Source organism: Pholis gunnellus (genome assembly GCF_910591455.1).
Source record: "Pholis gunnellus genome assembly, chromosome: 23".
NCBI lineage: Eukaryota > Metazoa > Chordata > Actinopteri > Perciformes > Pholidae > Pholis > Pholis gunnellus.
Window position 1 is genome coordinate 3694857 of NC_136550.1, and position 15549 is coordinate 3710405.

The 15549-nt window shown below is 44.7% G+C and overlaps 1 protein-coding gene across 1 annotated transcript; it reads right to left on the bottom strand.

Annotated features, from left to right (window-relative positions):
* Window positions 1–8: 8 nt before the first annotated feature.
* On the bottom strand, window positions 9–13100 carry btr12 (bloodthirsty-related gene family, member 12; the record flags this gene model as incomplete). Its single annotated transcript, XM_079184581.1, has 14 exons — window positions 13018–13100; window positions 11650–12158; window positions 10994–11185; window positions 10625–10720; window positions 8772–9005; window positions 7602–7749; window positions 6753–6779; window positions 5943–6476; window positions 2301–3286; window positions 1446–1541; window positions 1104–1334; window positions 822–969; window positions 658–684; window positions 9–562 (listed from the first exon to the last, which is right to left on the bottom strand). The coding sequence occupies exons 1-14, from the start codon at window positions 13022–13024 to the stop codon at window positions 9–11; spliced, it is 3789 nt and encodes a 1262-aa protein (XP_079040707.1). The 5' UTR covers window positions 13025–13100.
* Window positions 13101–15549: the final 2449 nt, after the last annotated feature.

The window sequence follows — 15549 nt, forward strand, 5'->3', positions numbered from 1 at the left end:
ACTTGTCCTTAGCTTTGCTTGATCAGACTTTTCTCGTTCACCGGACAAATCGCGATGGTATCGGAGGCTTTGTCGCAGCAGTACAGGTAGAAAAAGGGCAAGATCTTCTCCCTGAATGTATCTTTGAAAGTGTAAATATGGGTCCAGGCCTTCACGTCGTAAAAGGACACTTGCCCCTCCTCGTAGTCCACGTACACACCCACTCGCTTGGGCTTGGGGTCGAGGGGGAGCGGTATTGGCGGGGATGTTGACGCCCGGTACCCCTGACCTTTCTTCATGGCCAGAGCCCAGTAGCCCTGCGTGGTGCTCACAGAGATCCGGCCCTTTCTGTTGACGGAAGACCTGGCCACGCCCATGTACCAGTCATCCTTGTCCCCCACCTGGACCTCCCAGTAATGTCTCCCCGAGGTGAAGCCCTCGCGGCCCATGACGATGACCACCGTGTCGAAGCGCTCGGGGTTTTCCGGGAGGTCCTGCCACGCGCCCAGGTGTCTCACCTGATGTCTGTCCTGAGAAAGCTGCAACCAGGGGTTGGCTGAGTCGGGGTCCAGAGTGACGTCCGCTGCAGAGACACGAGACGCGACGAGGGATTTAGTTTGTGGAAGAGTTTCAAGATGATACAAATATCAAACCAAATGCAAACCAACAAAAGTGTACCTGTATATTTCAGGATCTTCTTGATCTCTGTTGAAGAAACAACAAAAATAAAAGACAAAATGATTTGAAGATGTACTGTGTCCAGCCTTTTCTGGCAACGCTCGCAATTTTAAAAACTTAAAATGTATCAAATATACATTTTAACGATATCATTTAAATCATACCACTTTCAGCCAGTTTGCCGATCATTTCATGTAGCGTAGCCTCCAGTTTGGCCATGGATCTCCGGATCATGCCGACACACATGTCAGTGGGAACGCTGGTCTCAGACCAGTCTTTGACAGATGGAGGAGTGCTAAGGGCCGGGAATCTCTATGGAGCACGAGACAGCAACAACATGTCCGCAATTGTATTTTAAAAGCGGTCCCAAAGCAGTCCCAAACATCTCAATCATGGATGGATTGGAATCTGAAATTGACGCCTTTAAAAACAAAATGCTCTCTCACCTTCAAGAAGTGAATGTGGTCGGTCCGAGCCACGTTTTCCAAGTCGGTGTTCCTCCTCTTCAGCTCAGCGATCTCCTGCTCCAGTTCAGCGGCGAGGCCTTCGGCCCACCTCTCCGTCTGCCGCTGCTTCTCCCCTATCGCCAACACCAGCTCGGCCTGGGTCCTCTGGATGGAGCGCACCAGCTCTGAGGCCACCTGCGTGCTTTCCTCCACCTCTCTCTGAGCGCTGGCCTTAATCAATTCAGTCAAAATACTGTGTTGAATAATAGTCATATGAATTTATTTATTTATTGGCGGTATTAGACTTTTAGTGTACCGGCAAGCTCTGGTACAGTGTCTCACTTTGTTTTGTTCCAGAGAGTGTTTGATCTCCTCCACCTTCTTCACTCTGTCCTGGATCATCTGCTGGACGTCTATTTCTGTCCTCTTCAGCTGCGCCTGCACAACGTCATTCACATTCACACATACAAGGCCGATGACGGGCACACACATGCTGATCTTTGCTTTTACAGTCATCATTCTAGTCCTGGTTTAAGAGTCAAAATCATGCGGCATGGCCAGTGGAGCGTTCTGATATGAATATTGGACAACTGCCCATGCGCTGTCTGTAATCTTCCAAACAAAAAATAAAGTTGTGTGTCGCCTTTAAACCAAAGATTCATGAGTGCAATTCAAGTCTTTCTTTGACAGGAATATTGTGGTTTATTAAAATGTCTTTGAAATTAAATTGAATTAAATTAAATACAAATTTGAGAGGGATGTAAATCAATCAATTTGATTGGACCGCTACAAATGTAGCGTAACACAAAACTACAGAGGACTGCACACTCGTCCCTTGACGCATGAAGTTGCAGATTGTTTGATTGATTGATTGATGGATGTCACGATATTATTGGTTGAAATTGGTCGGTACTGGTTAGCGTTAGCACACGTCGCATTTTGTTCTACAGGAAGAGAAGATGATAGGATTTTGACCTAAAAATACAAAGAAATGTATTTCTTTGTAATTCTTTTGTCATGTATTGTTAAAAAGGAGCACAATAGGTTTTCCTTTAGAAACCCTTTGTTATTACATTTGATAACACGATGAATGTCTCGTTATTCAAATGTGCTTTTGCCCTCTCAATTGAGGTTCAATGAGGCTCAGCTGCTCTGCCTTTTATGACACTCAAACATATAATTTTTGATCCGTCCCACCTTTTTCTCCATCCATTCTCTCTCCACGGGGACCGTGTAGTGCGCCCGGTGGTCCGTCTCCGTGCAGAGCACGCACACACAGATCTGATCCCTCTTACAGAAGAGCTCCAGGAGCCGCTCGTGCTTGGGACACATCCTGTCCTCCATGTTGGCGACCGGCTCTATCAGCTTGTGCTTGGTGAACCTGGCGCCGTGGGATTTCAGGTGCTCCTCGCAGTAGGAGGTGAGACACACCAGGCAGGACTTGACCGCCTTGGGCCTGCCGTCCCCCAGGCAAATGTCACAGAGGACCTCCTCCCAGAGGAGAGGCGGGAGTGAGGGGGAGGGAGGTGGGGGTGAGGCTTGAGGAGATGAAGGAGCGGGGATCTGAGGTGAAGGTGTTTGGGGCAGCGGAGGAGGCCCCTGGGCTGTGGCTTGGGGTGATCGTGGCGGAGTGGTTTTGGGTGCTGACACAGAGGGGATCAGAGGTGGTAACTCGTCTGGAAGAGGCTTTACCTCTCCCGGTCTCTCCCTCTTTCTCCTCTCCTCCTCTTGCTTCTGCTTCAGCTCCTCCAGAAGATGCTGCTTCTGATCTTTCTCCAAAAGCCTCTCCTCATCCTCCTTTTTACTTCTCTCCATCATCCACTTCCTCTCTCTCTCGTGTTCCTCCTCCTCCTCGCGCTCCCTTTCCTCCACACTTCTAACCCTGATCTCCTTGAACTGATCCGCAATTTCCCTCAGGACCGTGTTGATGCAAATGTCGGGCCTTTTGTGGAAGGACTTTTTACACATAGGGCACTGGTACATAGGGCTGGTTTTCCAGTATCCCAGGATGCAGCCCTGGCAGAAGTTGTGCCCGCAGGGGATGGACACGGGGTTGGTGAAGACGTCCAGACAGATGGAGCAGTGGACCTGCTCTTCAGAAAGGTTCCCGGTGGTGGCCATTCCTGCACGGCGGAGAGGCAGGGTCATTTTCAGCGCAAGCAGCTCTGAACGGGGCATCAAACCTGCTGTGATATTGAGGTCGCTCGGGTTAGATGGCGTGATGTCATTCGGGGTCATTTTCATGCAATTTTACGAGGCAAAGCATGACGGGACTCATTTATTGTTACAACTTCAAGCCAAATAATGTGAAGATGTTGTCGACACATTTAATGTTTCTTTTTGTAATAAATGAGTCCTTGTGAGTCTAAGGTGAGTGTTGTTGTTTATTAATATATTTTCAGTTTTCCACTGTTTTTCCTGAGGTGATGTTAAAGATGTTACTTCTAATGACAATTATTTAGTTTTTCCTCACTCTCTTTTCTGAATCGTCTTATTTGATTTACAAGTTGATAAATAAACTTGTCAGAGCTCTCTGGTGGAGACACTGTGTAATAGCAACGCTGTTTTAAAGTTATACTTCAAAAGTTTTGGGTATTTACTACAAATATTAGAAAGACGCCCGTACCAATATATGTGTGATAAGCTGATAACATTGGCCACCACGATTGATTTTGCGTTGTTACAAACATTCTGGATCTTTTTAAAGAAGACATTTGGTCTTTACTTGAACTTGAGCTAAATATATCGTGTTGTTTGATTACTTTCAACACAAGCAGCTCTCCGCTTGAGGCCTAGGTATTCACAGCAGACGGGATTAACATCTTTCCAAAAATATTGCTCTAGTCAGCGACTTGTCTTGCAGCGCTTCCCCTGCTCTTCGCTATAATCAGGATTATTTTGACATACAAACACCTCACGCCTCAAAGAACACAAACTTGTAGCTCAATTGAAGTCTTTTTTTTTCAACATAAACATTTTTTTTCACAGCTCTTAAGCAGCCAAACTGTAATAAATGCAAATACAACCAACACTCCCCTGAGAGACCTGCTGGTGCACAGAGAAGCAGATGTGACGGTAAAGACATGAAAACGCAGGAGACGACGAGGAGACCACAGAAAAGCAGAGACGTGGGGACACTCACCAGAGAGCAGCTGCCTCAATGCTCTGCTGTGCACTGACACATGAGACGGGCTGTAACCACTGCCACCTCCAACTCCCCCCCTCTAACACACACACACACACACACACACCTAAGACCCAAAATATACCCCCTCCCTCCCTCTCCTTTTACCCCAGATACAGATTTATACCCCCTTGGCCACGGCCCTCACAAGACGACGGGCTTTACCCCCGTTGGAGAATCAGCAGCCCAAAGAAGTTCCAAGTTGATGAAGCTCATTATATTTCACTTCTGCTCAGAGTTGAAGTCAGTGTTGATCTTTTATGGCTTGTAATTGTTTATTTAAAGGCACTTTGTGATTTGAAATGTCAATAAAAACCTTATTTGCTTCACTTATTTTGGCTTCTTTAATACAATTATTCTACATACCGGTTTGGAGGTTCACAAAAGTCACAAATTAGTGACATAAACACTGGCACTTTCTTGCTCTGTATCTATTTATTCTGTCATATATTTTTTTTATTTTTGGAGTGATAAGTTGCCGACTGGAGCCGACCATTCAGGCATTCTAATTGAGGAAAAAGTGCATTAAAAAGTGTTAAGCAGCCGTTAATCTTAGCTTAGCATGTGAACATAAACATGTTGATCAGTCCAGCTTTAAAGTTAGAATGACATGAATTTAGTGTGACGTCAAATTCAAAGTTGGCCCCTCCTCCCCAGCTGAACGTCACCAGAAGTGCACGCCCCCCTTACTGCAGTTAAAGTTATGGTGCTCCCCAGCGTGTGAAAGCCGACCTCAGACTCCCTCTCGTTTTAGAACGAGCTTCGTCCACCTGGTGTTAGAAACAAGCATGAAGACAAATCCAACATGAGTGAAAATTAAAAAAAACAGCATGTGAAATTCTCTATTTGTTGGAGACGAATCATCTTTAATGAACAAGTTCAGATTGATAGTACAAAAGAACACATTTCATATATAAATACAGACAACAATCCTGGATCATAAAGTTTAAAAAAAATGCCCATTAAAAACAATATCAGAGTCCAGTAGTATGTAAAAGTCTCTCATTTGGTTCCCCATCTAGACAGTAAATGTACATCTATTTAACTTCATTTCTTTAATCTGTAAAGTTTCTAAAGCCTTATAACAAAAGACTTACACAGTAAGGAAATTGCCAAAAGTAGAGCATTACTCAAACTCAACTCTCAAAAGTTTGACTTCGGAAAAACAACCCTGTCTCGTCCTTCACGTTTTTACATCATTTATTTTATATACAACTTGAGATAAGAGAGTACAGTACGACTGAACTGCTGGCTAATTTTGGAGTAAACAAATTGTCAATATTTCTCTGTAATAGGCCAGTCAATAAATAATCACCCATGTTACATGGTTTTGCTTTCAAACGATCGGCGGCCATTAAAGGATTTGCGTTGAGCCTGGTTTTACTTGAGCAAACGCAATAACATGCCCATAAAGTATGATGAGTACGTGTTTTAGTGGTTAGTATTGATATGCAAAATGACATGCTTTGTTTTCACTTCATTCTATCGAAAGGTGTTTGAGGTAAAGGGCTTTTCCAGCAAGTCTTTGGCCAATGAGAAGGAAGACCAAATAATGGACAAAATTTGCAGCAAATTTGAGTTGCCCTACAGATGTCGTAAACGTTGAACGTTTTCTGACTGACCGTCCAGGCCGTTGATTGGCCGTCAGCCTCAGGTGTGTTTGACGGGGGATATAGCGAGGGGCGACGAGTTCTTCCCGTCCTGGTGGAGACAGGGGCTGAAGATCGGGTAGAGTTTCTGGTTGAAGGTATCCATGAAGGTGTAGAGATGCAGACGCGCCTTCACGTCGTAGAAAGAGATCTGGCCTCCTTCGTAATCCAGGAAGACCCCCACTTTCATGGGTTGGGACGGCAGCAGCAGAGGCAGGCGGGTCGACGCCAAAGCCTTCACCTCGGCGTTCTTCAGCCACAGGCACCAGTACCCGCCCTCGGGGCTCAGCTTGATCTCGCCCTTGCGGCGGGCCAAGGCGCTGGCCATGCCCAGCGTCCAGGCCGTCTTGCGCCCCACGTCCACCTCCCAGTAGTGTCGCCCGGAGCTGAGACCCTCCCGGCCCAAGACGAAGAGGGCGGGGTTGAAGCGTTTCGGGCCCTCGGAGTGGACGGTCTTCCGCTCTTCGTATCTCACCTGGCGGCCGTCGTCGGACACGACCAGGTTCCTCTGGGCCGTGACGGGGTCCAAGATCACCTCACCTGGACAGAATAAGAGGCTCATTATATACATGACTTTTCTACTCTTCCGATGTCCCTGTTACGGTTCACCCTTTAATTTCTTTATTTGATTATTTGTCTGGATTGAGCTTGACTGTGCTGTGAAGAAAGGACGTCCTCTTGTGGACTATTGGGAGAACTGAACATTTTGAGTTTTGGTCAAACTGCTCATGATTGTCAAACACTTCTTCTGTTTTCTTCTACAGTCTCTCAAGAGTCCCCCAAAGTGCTGCTCACCAAATACAAAGTGTTACTCACTTGAATAGTTCTGGACCTTCCGGAGCTCTGAGAGAGAGAGAGAGAGAGAGAGAGAGAGAGAGAGAGAGAGAGAGAGAGAGAGAGAGACCAAGTCAACAAGTCATTCTTCTAAAGAGTCAAAGTCAAAGCAGATGGCACGTGTGGGTGGTAAACATGTAGCTCTCATCCAGAGCTGTAAACACTCGAGACATGTGCTGCTGTCAGTCATCTCTCCGTTGATTTCAGGTGGTGGTGAACTGTGGCATCAACACCATCTCCATCTGTCCGACCATCTTGTATGTGTGAATAAGTGTGAGTGTGAGTGTGTGTGTGTGTGTGTGTGTGGTGATGTGGGTTAGGGGGGGGATGTGCTGTTGCAAAGATGAGTCACTTATCTATTTCAAAGAGCTCGTACAGTGACCTATATTTGGATTTTGCACAGGAAGTGTGGTCGGTATAAGACAACGAAGATGTAATTGTAGCTGTCGGAATATGACTCTTATTTTGAAAGCATGCAGTATATCACTATGAGCATTTGGTAGACTTTCATTTTCCAAATCATCACAAATCAGTGAGAAGTTAACACAGGGGATGGACAAAATAATAGGAACACCTGACAATGCAATCCAGTGCTTTGATGTTTAGCTACTGTTGTTTTAACAAAATAAAATTGAAGTAAAACTTTTTACAACCATAGTTTTTGTGGTGTTGTTGACTGAGGGGTATATTTTTTTATTTTGTCCAGCGCTGTCAGGTTCACGAAAACCTGCCTATATTGTCGTTATTTCACAGATAAATTCCAGCTCGTTGACTCATTTCATTTATTTTCGTTTCATGGTAATAGAGCGAGGAATGGACATTGGCCCTCACCTTTCCCGTACAGTCTCTTGAGCTCTTCCTGGAGCTTGTCCACGAGGCTGCCGACCGAGGAGCGGATGGTTCCCAGGTAGAGGTCAGTGTTGACGCTGACCGCCGACCAATCAGTGGGCTCGGGCGGGGGGGACAGGGTCGCCAGGTTCTGCAGGAGACGGGAGCGCAAGGTGAAGGTGAATTTAAAATGCAATGATCCCTCAGGGGAAATTAAAAAACACACACACTAAATATGATTTCTATGGGGTAAACAATCTTGACAGTGAGCAGATGTATCTGTATAAATCAAAGTAGAGCAGCAGGTTTAAATCAGAGGAGTTATAGATCCGGAACAGTGAATGTATTTGTCTGCATATATATATATACTCTCAACTTTGTTCTCGCAAACATGTGTGTGGCTGTGTGCCTCTGCTTCCTCTCACACTTATCTGGGAACTTCAAAGACGTCTTTCATGAGAGGAAAAATCAACATTTTATCTACATAAACAGTCCAGGGTAAATGCACAAGGGGGGGAACTTCCATAACAGCTGGCTCTGTTCAGGGAGGCTTTTGATGTTGTGTTGCAAATCTCATAGCCACCGCAACCATGCAGGACCGCCGGATAATTGGCAGTGTGGAAAGTATGTGGATGAATAATGATTGTAGAAAAACCAGGATTTTTTAAAAAATATATATTGTTCCAGTCTTCTTTTAACATTATTAATAAGAGTATAAAGTCTGTTATGGTGGAATATCAGCAGCAGCACTCGGATACAGTGTCTTTAGGATTTTAACTAATTAGCTCCCTCGCTGTCCTAAATGCATATTAAGTGTTGTGTGTATGTAGGCTGCACGCTGGAAGACTGAATAATTAAGTAATACTTAATATGCCAGCATGCATTTTTAAAATCGCACTTGGGTCATGGTCTTGATTTCAAATATTGATCATTTAAGCTATACGCCAAAAGCTGGAGGAAAGAAAAGTGGGACATTTGTGGAGGGTGGTGCAAGTGATGCTCTGGTAACAAATGTTATTATTTAGACATTTTTGAAATTTTAGAAATTCATCTTTTGCTGTTGTTACAAAATGTATATATATTTTGTACATATTTGGAATTCGTTCTTTAATAATCTGAACATATTTGATCTTCCAAAACTCAAAAGCGGGACGTCCGACGTGTACTTCCTACCTGCATGAAGACCACTTTGTCCTGCGTCTGTGCGTAGGCCTCCAGCTCGTTGCTCTTCCTCCTCAGCTGGCTGAGCTCGTTCTCCAGACCCCGGGCCAGCTCCTGAGCGTGGCGCTCGGCCTCGCGCTGCCTCGTGGCGATCAGCTCCACCAGCTCCGCCTGACTCTGCTCCACCAGGCGCTGCAGCTCCGCGTACACCTGCCAGCTCTCCTCCAACTCCCTCTGAGAGCTGGTCTGCAGCGGACGACGGGGGGACACGATGGAGAGGAATGTGAGGACGTGGGGTTAGTAGTGAGGTGCAAGTTCAAACACATTTAAGTTAAGCTGTACACATTAAGGTCAGGTTGGAAAACAGTTGTCTTCTTTTTAAAGTGTGAGGAAAGAAACCCTGATGATGTCACAGTGATGTCATCGGGGTCATCGCAGCGTGGGCTTGGAGACTACTTTCCTGTTTATTATGTTTAATGTCAACTGTATGTAATCCTTTGTATTGATTGGCTCTTTTTAAATCCTACGTATGAATGTCTTTTTATATCCCTTTGTGTGTCTTTTGTTACGTCTTATGTATAAATCACTTTTAATTGCCTTGTTGTTGAGGGTGTGATATAAACTCGCCACGCCTTAAGGTCCACATTTCCTCCATGTCTGTAACGGGGTTAGGCCTCAAATCAAAACATCAACAACCAATTAGAGTCCCACTAATTGTTTCAGCAATGACACAGCTCTTTTTCATGCCTTGTTTCCTGATCGACTGTCTGCCGCTTGTACGACCGGACCAACAGGTTCGGTCTTCCCCCCAGTCACGAGGAAACCACCGAGCTCACATCTCAAACTCACCCTGCATGGGTTTCAATAATATTAAGCTCCAATTTCCAGCTATGTTTCTATTCTCCAACAAAGAGGTTTGTGTTTTTTTCATTTATTCAAAGTTTATTGTGCATGAATACAATTTAAAAGAATCCAGTGAGGCATCATTGTCTTTATCTCCAAGTCTGGTCATGCACATGTGCAGAGTGTTTGTACAGTAAACACACACACACACACACACAGATGTGGACATCCTGATATACAACCCTCTAGTAACTTGATCCTCATTGTTATTTTTCAAAAAGTAGATACAAATGTCACCAAACAGGAAACCAAGAGCAGCGCTGAACCTGGGACGTTATTCTACAACTATAATCCTTTCATGTAGACGAACAAAAGCAGCGTAATCCTCCGTGTTGTGCTGGAGGGTTTACCGTCATGAGTCTGTAGGTGCAGACAGGGTGCGGGGAACTAAAGGTAAACGTGTAATCGTGCTGGTCACACCGGTCGGACGGCCTCAGACATCTGGATCTGTAGACGCAAGAGAAAAACAAAACTGCGTTCGCTACCGCGGTGGTATGAGAACGATGTGGCCAACGTCGTCACCAAACCTTGTTGCTGCTTTCCCAACAAAGCAAAAGGTAAATCTGCAGCGTGGCGGGTGAATTATCATCCCATCCACAGATGTGTTGTTCCTGACAAAAGGGCCCTCGAGAAATCGGCCCGCTCACGTGCTTTTGCCCGGATCAGAGAGCAAACAAAGCTTCACACGAGAGCAGACTGGGCAAATATTTAACATGCACTAGGTAACAGAGAGCCGGATCAACGCGCTTTAAAACGTATGACATGCATGTTTACAATGGCACAAAGTGCTGATTCAATCTAAACTACAAGACCGAAAAGAACAACTGGATATTGGTCCGTCAGTGTCATCCTGTGATGTATTATCTAATTTATCAATACTATCTCACATAACAGATATTGATAGCGATCAATTCTCTTTCGGAGAAACAAACATTGTTGGTATCTGCTTTGGACCGACTCACCTTGATGACTTTGATGGATTGTTTGATCTCCTCCAGTTTCTTGGCTCTCTCCTTGATCAAATGCTTGACCTCCGACTTCTTCTTCACCAGATTACTCTGCGAGAAGAAAATCAGGATTGTGGCTGACTGAAATCAATATTCACACAGCTTTATACCACGGAAGTCACGTGACGGTGCTTGAAACTGTCAGTGCGGCTTTCATCAAAACCCTTTCACATCAATCAATCAATCAATCAGAAAGTCAGTTGTGAAGACCTAAATGTTTTTTTCAAATGATAAAAAAGACTCATTCTTTCTTTACAGGCTTCATGAACCTTTATGAAAATAATATCGATAATTAACAATCCTTAACGTGAGGCTACTGCTCACCATCTTCTTCTTCCACTCGTGGTCGATGGAGACGATGTCGTGGGACTTGTGCGTGGACTCGGCGCAGGCCGTGCAGATGGCGATGTGGTCGGCGCGGCAGTAGACCTCCAGCAGACGCTCGTGCTTCTTGCAGATCTTCTCCTCCAGGTGGAAAGTGGGTTCGATCAGACGATGGGATATCAGGGACTTCACCTGGGAGGAAGGGGGAGCCGGGCGTTTAAATGGAGCAAATAGTAGGCAGCAGGGTGTTTGAACCAGGAAGCTCTGAGATAATCTAAATTGTAATGATCATAAATTATTATTTGGTGTTTGAAGGCACAGTTAAATGGTATAATCTTCAACCTTTATCACTGTAAACTCATGTTGTGTAGAAAAGCATATCTCAATTATTAAAAAAAAGCTGTTTAAAGGAGACGTATCATCTTCAGGTTCATACTTGTATTTAGAGTTTCTACGAGAACATGTTTACATGCTTTAATTCACAAAATGTTAATGATGGGAATACTGTCTACTTTTGGGATAAATTACATATATGATGCAGTTCTCAAGTAGAACAATTTCACAATATAAGCAAAAAATGTAATTATAACAGAAGGCAACAAAGAAAGGCATTGCCAAAGAGAAAGAAACAGATGTTTATTATCTTCAAAACTGACCTTTCTGTGATGTCTGAGGTGGGCCTCACAGTACGATCCGGGGCAGTTCACGCAAGACTTGAGGGCCTTCACCTTCCTTCCGATGCAGGCATCGCAGGGAACCTCCCCAGCCCGGGCGAACTCCCCGTTGTCGGACCCTTGGGAGCCCCCGTGGCTCGCAGCTGGGCTGAGGTTCAGCGTGGACCCCCGCGAGGCTCCACTGGCTCCACTGGCTCCACTGGCTCCCGAGGCTCCCGCGGCCCCTCCGGCCCCTTCGGCCAGCAACAGCCCCTGGAACTGGGAGGAGATCTCCGCCAGGACCCTGTTGACGCTCATCTCGGGCCTCTTGTGGTAGCTCTTCTTGCACATGGGGCACAGGAACTTCTTGCTGTGGTTCCAGTAGCCCTGCAGGCAGGCCTTGCAGAAGCTGTGGCCGCACGGCGTGGAGATGGGCTCCACGAACACCTCTAGACAGATGGAGCAGGTGAACTGGTCCTCGGAGAGGACACGGCCTCCTGGAGAGCTTATGCCTGGAAGAAAGAGGGAAGGAGACACGTGATGTAGATTAGAGGCACAAGTCGTGAGAGGGCGACGAGCCATGAAGACGTTGCCCCTACTGATTTAGAAAAACCAGGTTATTATTTGCGCAAAACAGACGGGCTACAGGAAGCACAACGGTGACACTGACAAAGAGTTGATGTGGCTAAAGCATGGATTAAACTGAAGGGTCAAAGGTCAGTGTGTGCACAGCTACAATCTGCTGCAGTTCCTTTGGCGCTTTAATTAGGTCATAAAGAGTCACCGAGGAGAAGGAGGGGGGGGGGGGGGGGAACACAATGTCTGTTCACACGAGCAGGAAGTGGATTCAAACAGCGTCACTGTGTCCAGAGAGGTGAGAAACTATCTGAGGAATGCAGAAACTCAGGCCCGTCTACCTCACAGCAGCGTACTGCTTCAGGTTTAGAGGAAAACACAACTCCCTCTGGAGCTTTACACCAAACAACCAAACAACCATTGCCACCATTGCTTTCTGCATCTTTAATCGAGCTTAAATGGCTTGTTTTTCATGTGATGTCACATGATTATTCGTAAACGTACATTTTTTGTTTAAAATGTGAACATATCAGCTAGTGTAGCGTCATTTCAGGACATTAAGTCAAGTAAAACAACATGTTGTCCGAGGCAGATAAACACATCGCTCAGCTGTAAGTTTTCATTAATATATGACACTGTTTTAATGTAAATAACGTTGTTTCACAGTCTGTTTGACGCTCTTCTACTACACATTATGCGGCACACTACACAGAAAACTGTTCTCAACTAAACACATCGTGTCCTACAGTCAACAGAAGAGGTAACCACCGATAATAACATAAAGTTAGAACTTACTCTGCATGATTTCCTCTGACGTGAAACACTGAAGCAATCCTTCACTTCACGCACTTTGCTGTGAATCACACACCGACAGGTGCTGCACTCTTCCTGAAACTTGAAGGGGCCCTCCCACTCTCGGTGCGACACACCCGAGCGTTCACACATGCCCTCCCTTTGTTATCACACTCTGATTTCAACGACTCTGCGCTGCAGATATAGAAAAAAGCCTGAAACGCCCGGACGTCCTGTGCTGTTTTTACTCCAGGTCTCTCCCTGTAAAGACTGACAAGTATCAGTGGGTTTAAGCTTAATGGCAGTTGTTGGTGAGCTCAAATGTTTTGCTGTTGTCTAATGTAGTTTCTGCTGTTTCTAGACATGTGCATGGGGTCATAAATTCCCTTTACTCCCCTCATGTATGACTGATATTAGCGTCTTGATGTGAAAGAAGACACTTATTCTTCTTAATGTGTGATTATCAGGTTCATTTTCATTTTAAATTGAAAAAATAAGCAGCACTGTGTGTTGATTACTTGTAGTCACTTTATTTATGAAGTCCCTAAACATTCATCTGGTAATATTCATGAATTCTACATTTACAATCGTACATTTCGTACATTTCGACAGATCGATGGAATCAGTGGGACAGATAAAAGGCAAAACAAACCACAAACACCAGAAATCATGTGAATTGACTTTGCATGTAAAAGGCAGTTAAAACTACGAGGAAACATGAAACCCCACATCAACAATATTTACAGAATATGACACAAAATACCTAAAACTAAATTCCCTTTATGTTTCAGTTATAATTGTGTATCGATTTTTGTTGCAGTGAATTTCTACATTTGCCATAATGCCTTTAATGAAACCCTGGGAGATGATATTTACTTTACACTCTACTGAATTGTACAAGCATACAAGAAGTGATGTGCTGTATAGAAATGTGAATTACACACAGTAAACGGTCTATTTAACACCTCACTATAGCTGGAAATAAGAACATAAACACCAGCTGCTCATGGATAAAACATGCAATAACTCAACATTAAACGTATTTCTGATTACTTTATGACTGTGATTTGCTCAGCATGATCCCTTTCTCATCTTGTAAAGTACACCGTCATAAGTTTCAGAGGAGCGACCTCTTTCTTTGCCAAACACGGATCAAATACTTGGTAAACTTTTGCCCGTAAAGCTGCACTTAGTGAAGGTGAAGATGCGAGTCTTGGCCTCCACGTCGAAGAAGGCCACCTGGCTTCTCCTCGTAATCCACAAACACCCCCCCACCCTCCGGGGACGGGAGGACAACATCAAGAGGAATGGATTCTCTGCCCGCCCACGAAATACTGCCTTCCATCCCTGTGAGCTAAACGGTCCACAAGCCGTTCTCCAGAGAGGGAGTTATGTGTCCTCTCCTCCTCGATGCGTTTCTCCTTCAACCCCGACCTCCCAGCAGTGTCTGCCCCGTGGTCAGACCACGTGTCCCGACAGCAAACGTGTTCTCCGTGAACCTCGCCGGGCTCGTTGGAACTTTCTGCTTCAGCCTGACTTCTTTTGCCGTCTTCAGAGGCGGTAAAGCCAGGCAGGGCCCTGCGCTGTCGGGGTCGATGGTGTTAAATATTAATGCCAATCTTGTCATGAGATGAAAATAATGCATTTTATTTATTTAAATTTAAAAAATGTAAAAGTAAGAGGTGTCAAACTTGCAAATGTCTGCACTTTCTTAAGCTCTGCGGGGGAAGATCATAATTAGTAAAGTGATAAATGATGCTATTAATGTGTTCATTGATAAAATGACAGCTCAATTCATCAAATCACCTTTAGGTGATGAACTCATCTTTAGTGACAACATAGTTTATCATTGTGTTTTCATCAAGCAACGTTCCGCTCATCAGTCAGTGACAGAGTCAGATATATTCAGCAACAAATGCCATCAATCATCTCTTCATTTCTATTGTTGACTTTTAAACAGAGTGCGGGGAAGGCACGTCCAAAAACTTGGTTTGGAAACACAAACTGAAGGCAAAAGTCAAGACAAAGTATCGGCGCACAAACGCATGCATCACTGGTAGGTCATGATCTGTGCGATTGAAAGTCGATCTACTCCCAGACTGGACCAATCAGAGCAGAGCTGTCTGATACGGTGTGGGGAACAATTATGGCAAAAACATCAGGATAAAGAGTTCACGGGCACATTTTCCATCGAATACATAAAAAAAGTCAAATACAAGAAGTGTGAATCACATAAATCATCCAGAAGAAACAACAGTAAGATATTACTTGCCTGTAAAAGGGTTAAGCGACCAAATCAAGCACAACCCAACGGGCCAGAATTTGCATCGATTCCTAAAATCAACACAGATCTAGTTAAATTGTCAAATAAAAACAAATTTTGTTGTAAAAAAAAATGTAAGCACTAAGTGAACTTGAAGATTTGGTTCAAATCCAAGCACAAATATGTAGATGGAAGTATCAAAATGTTTGTGATTAATTGAACTGGGAGGGAAAATCATGAAAGAAATGAATGTCAGTTGAAGAGTTTTTCTG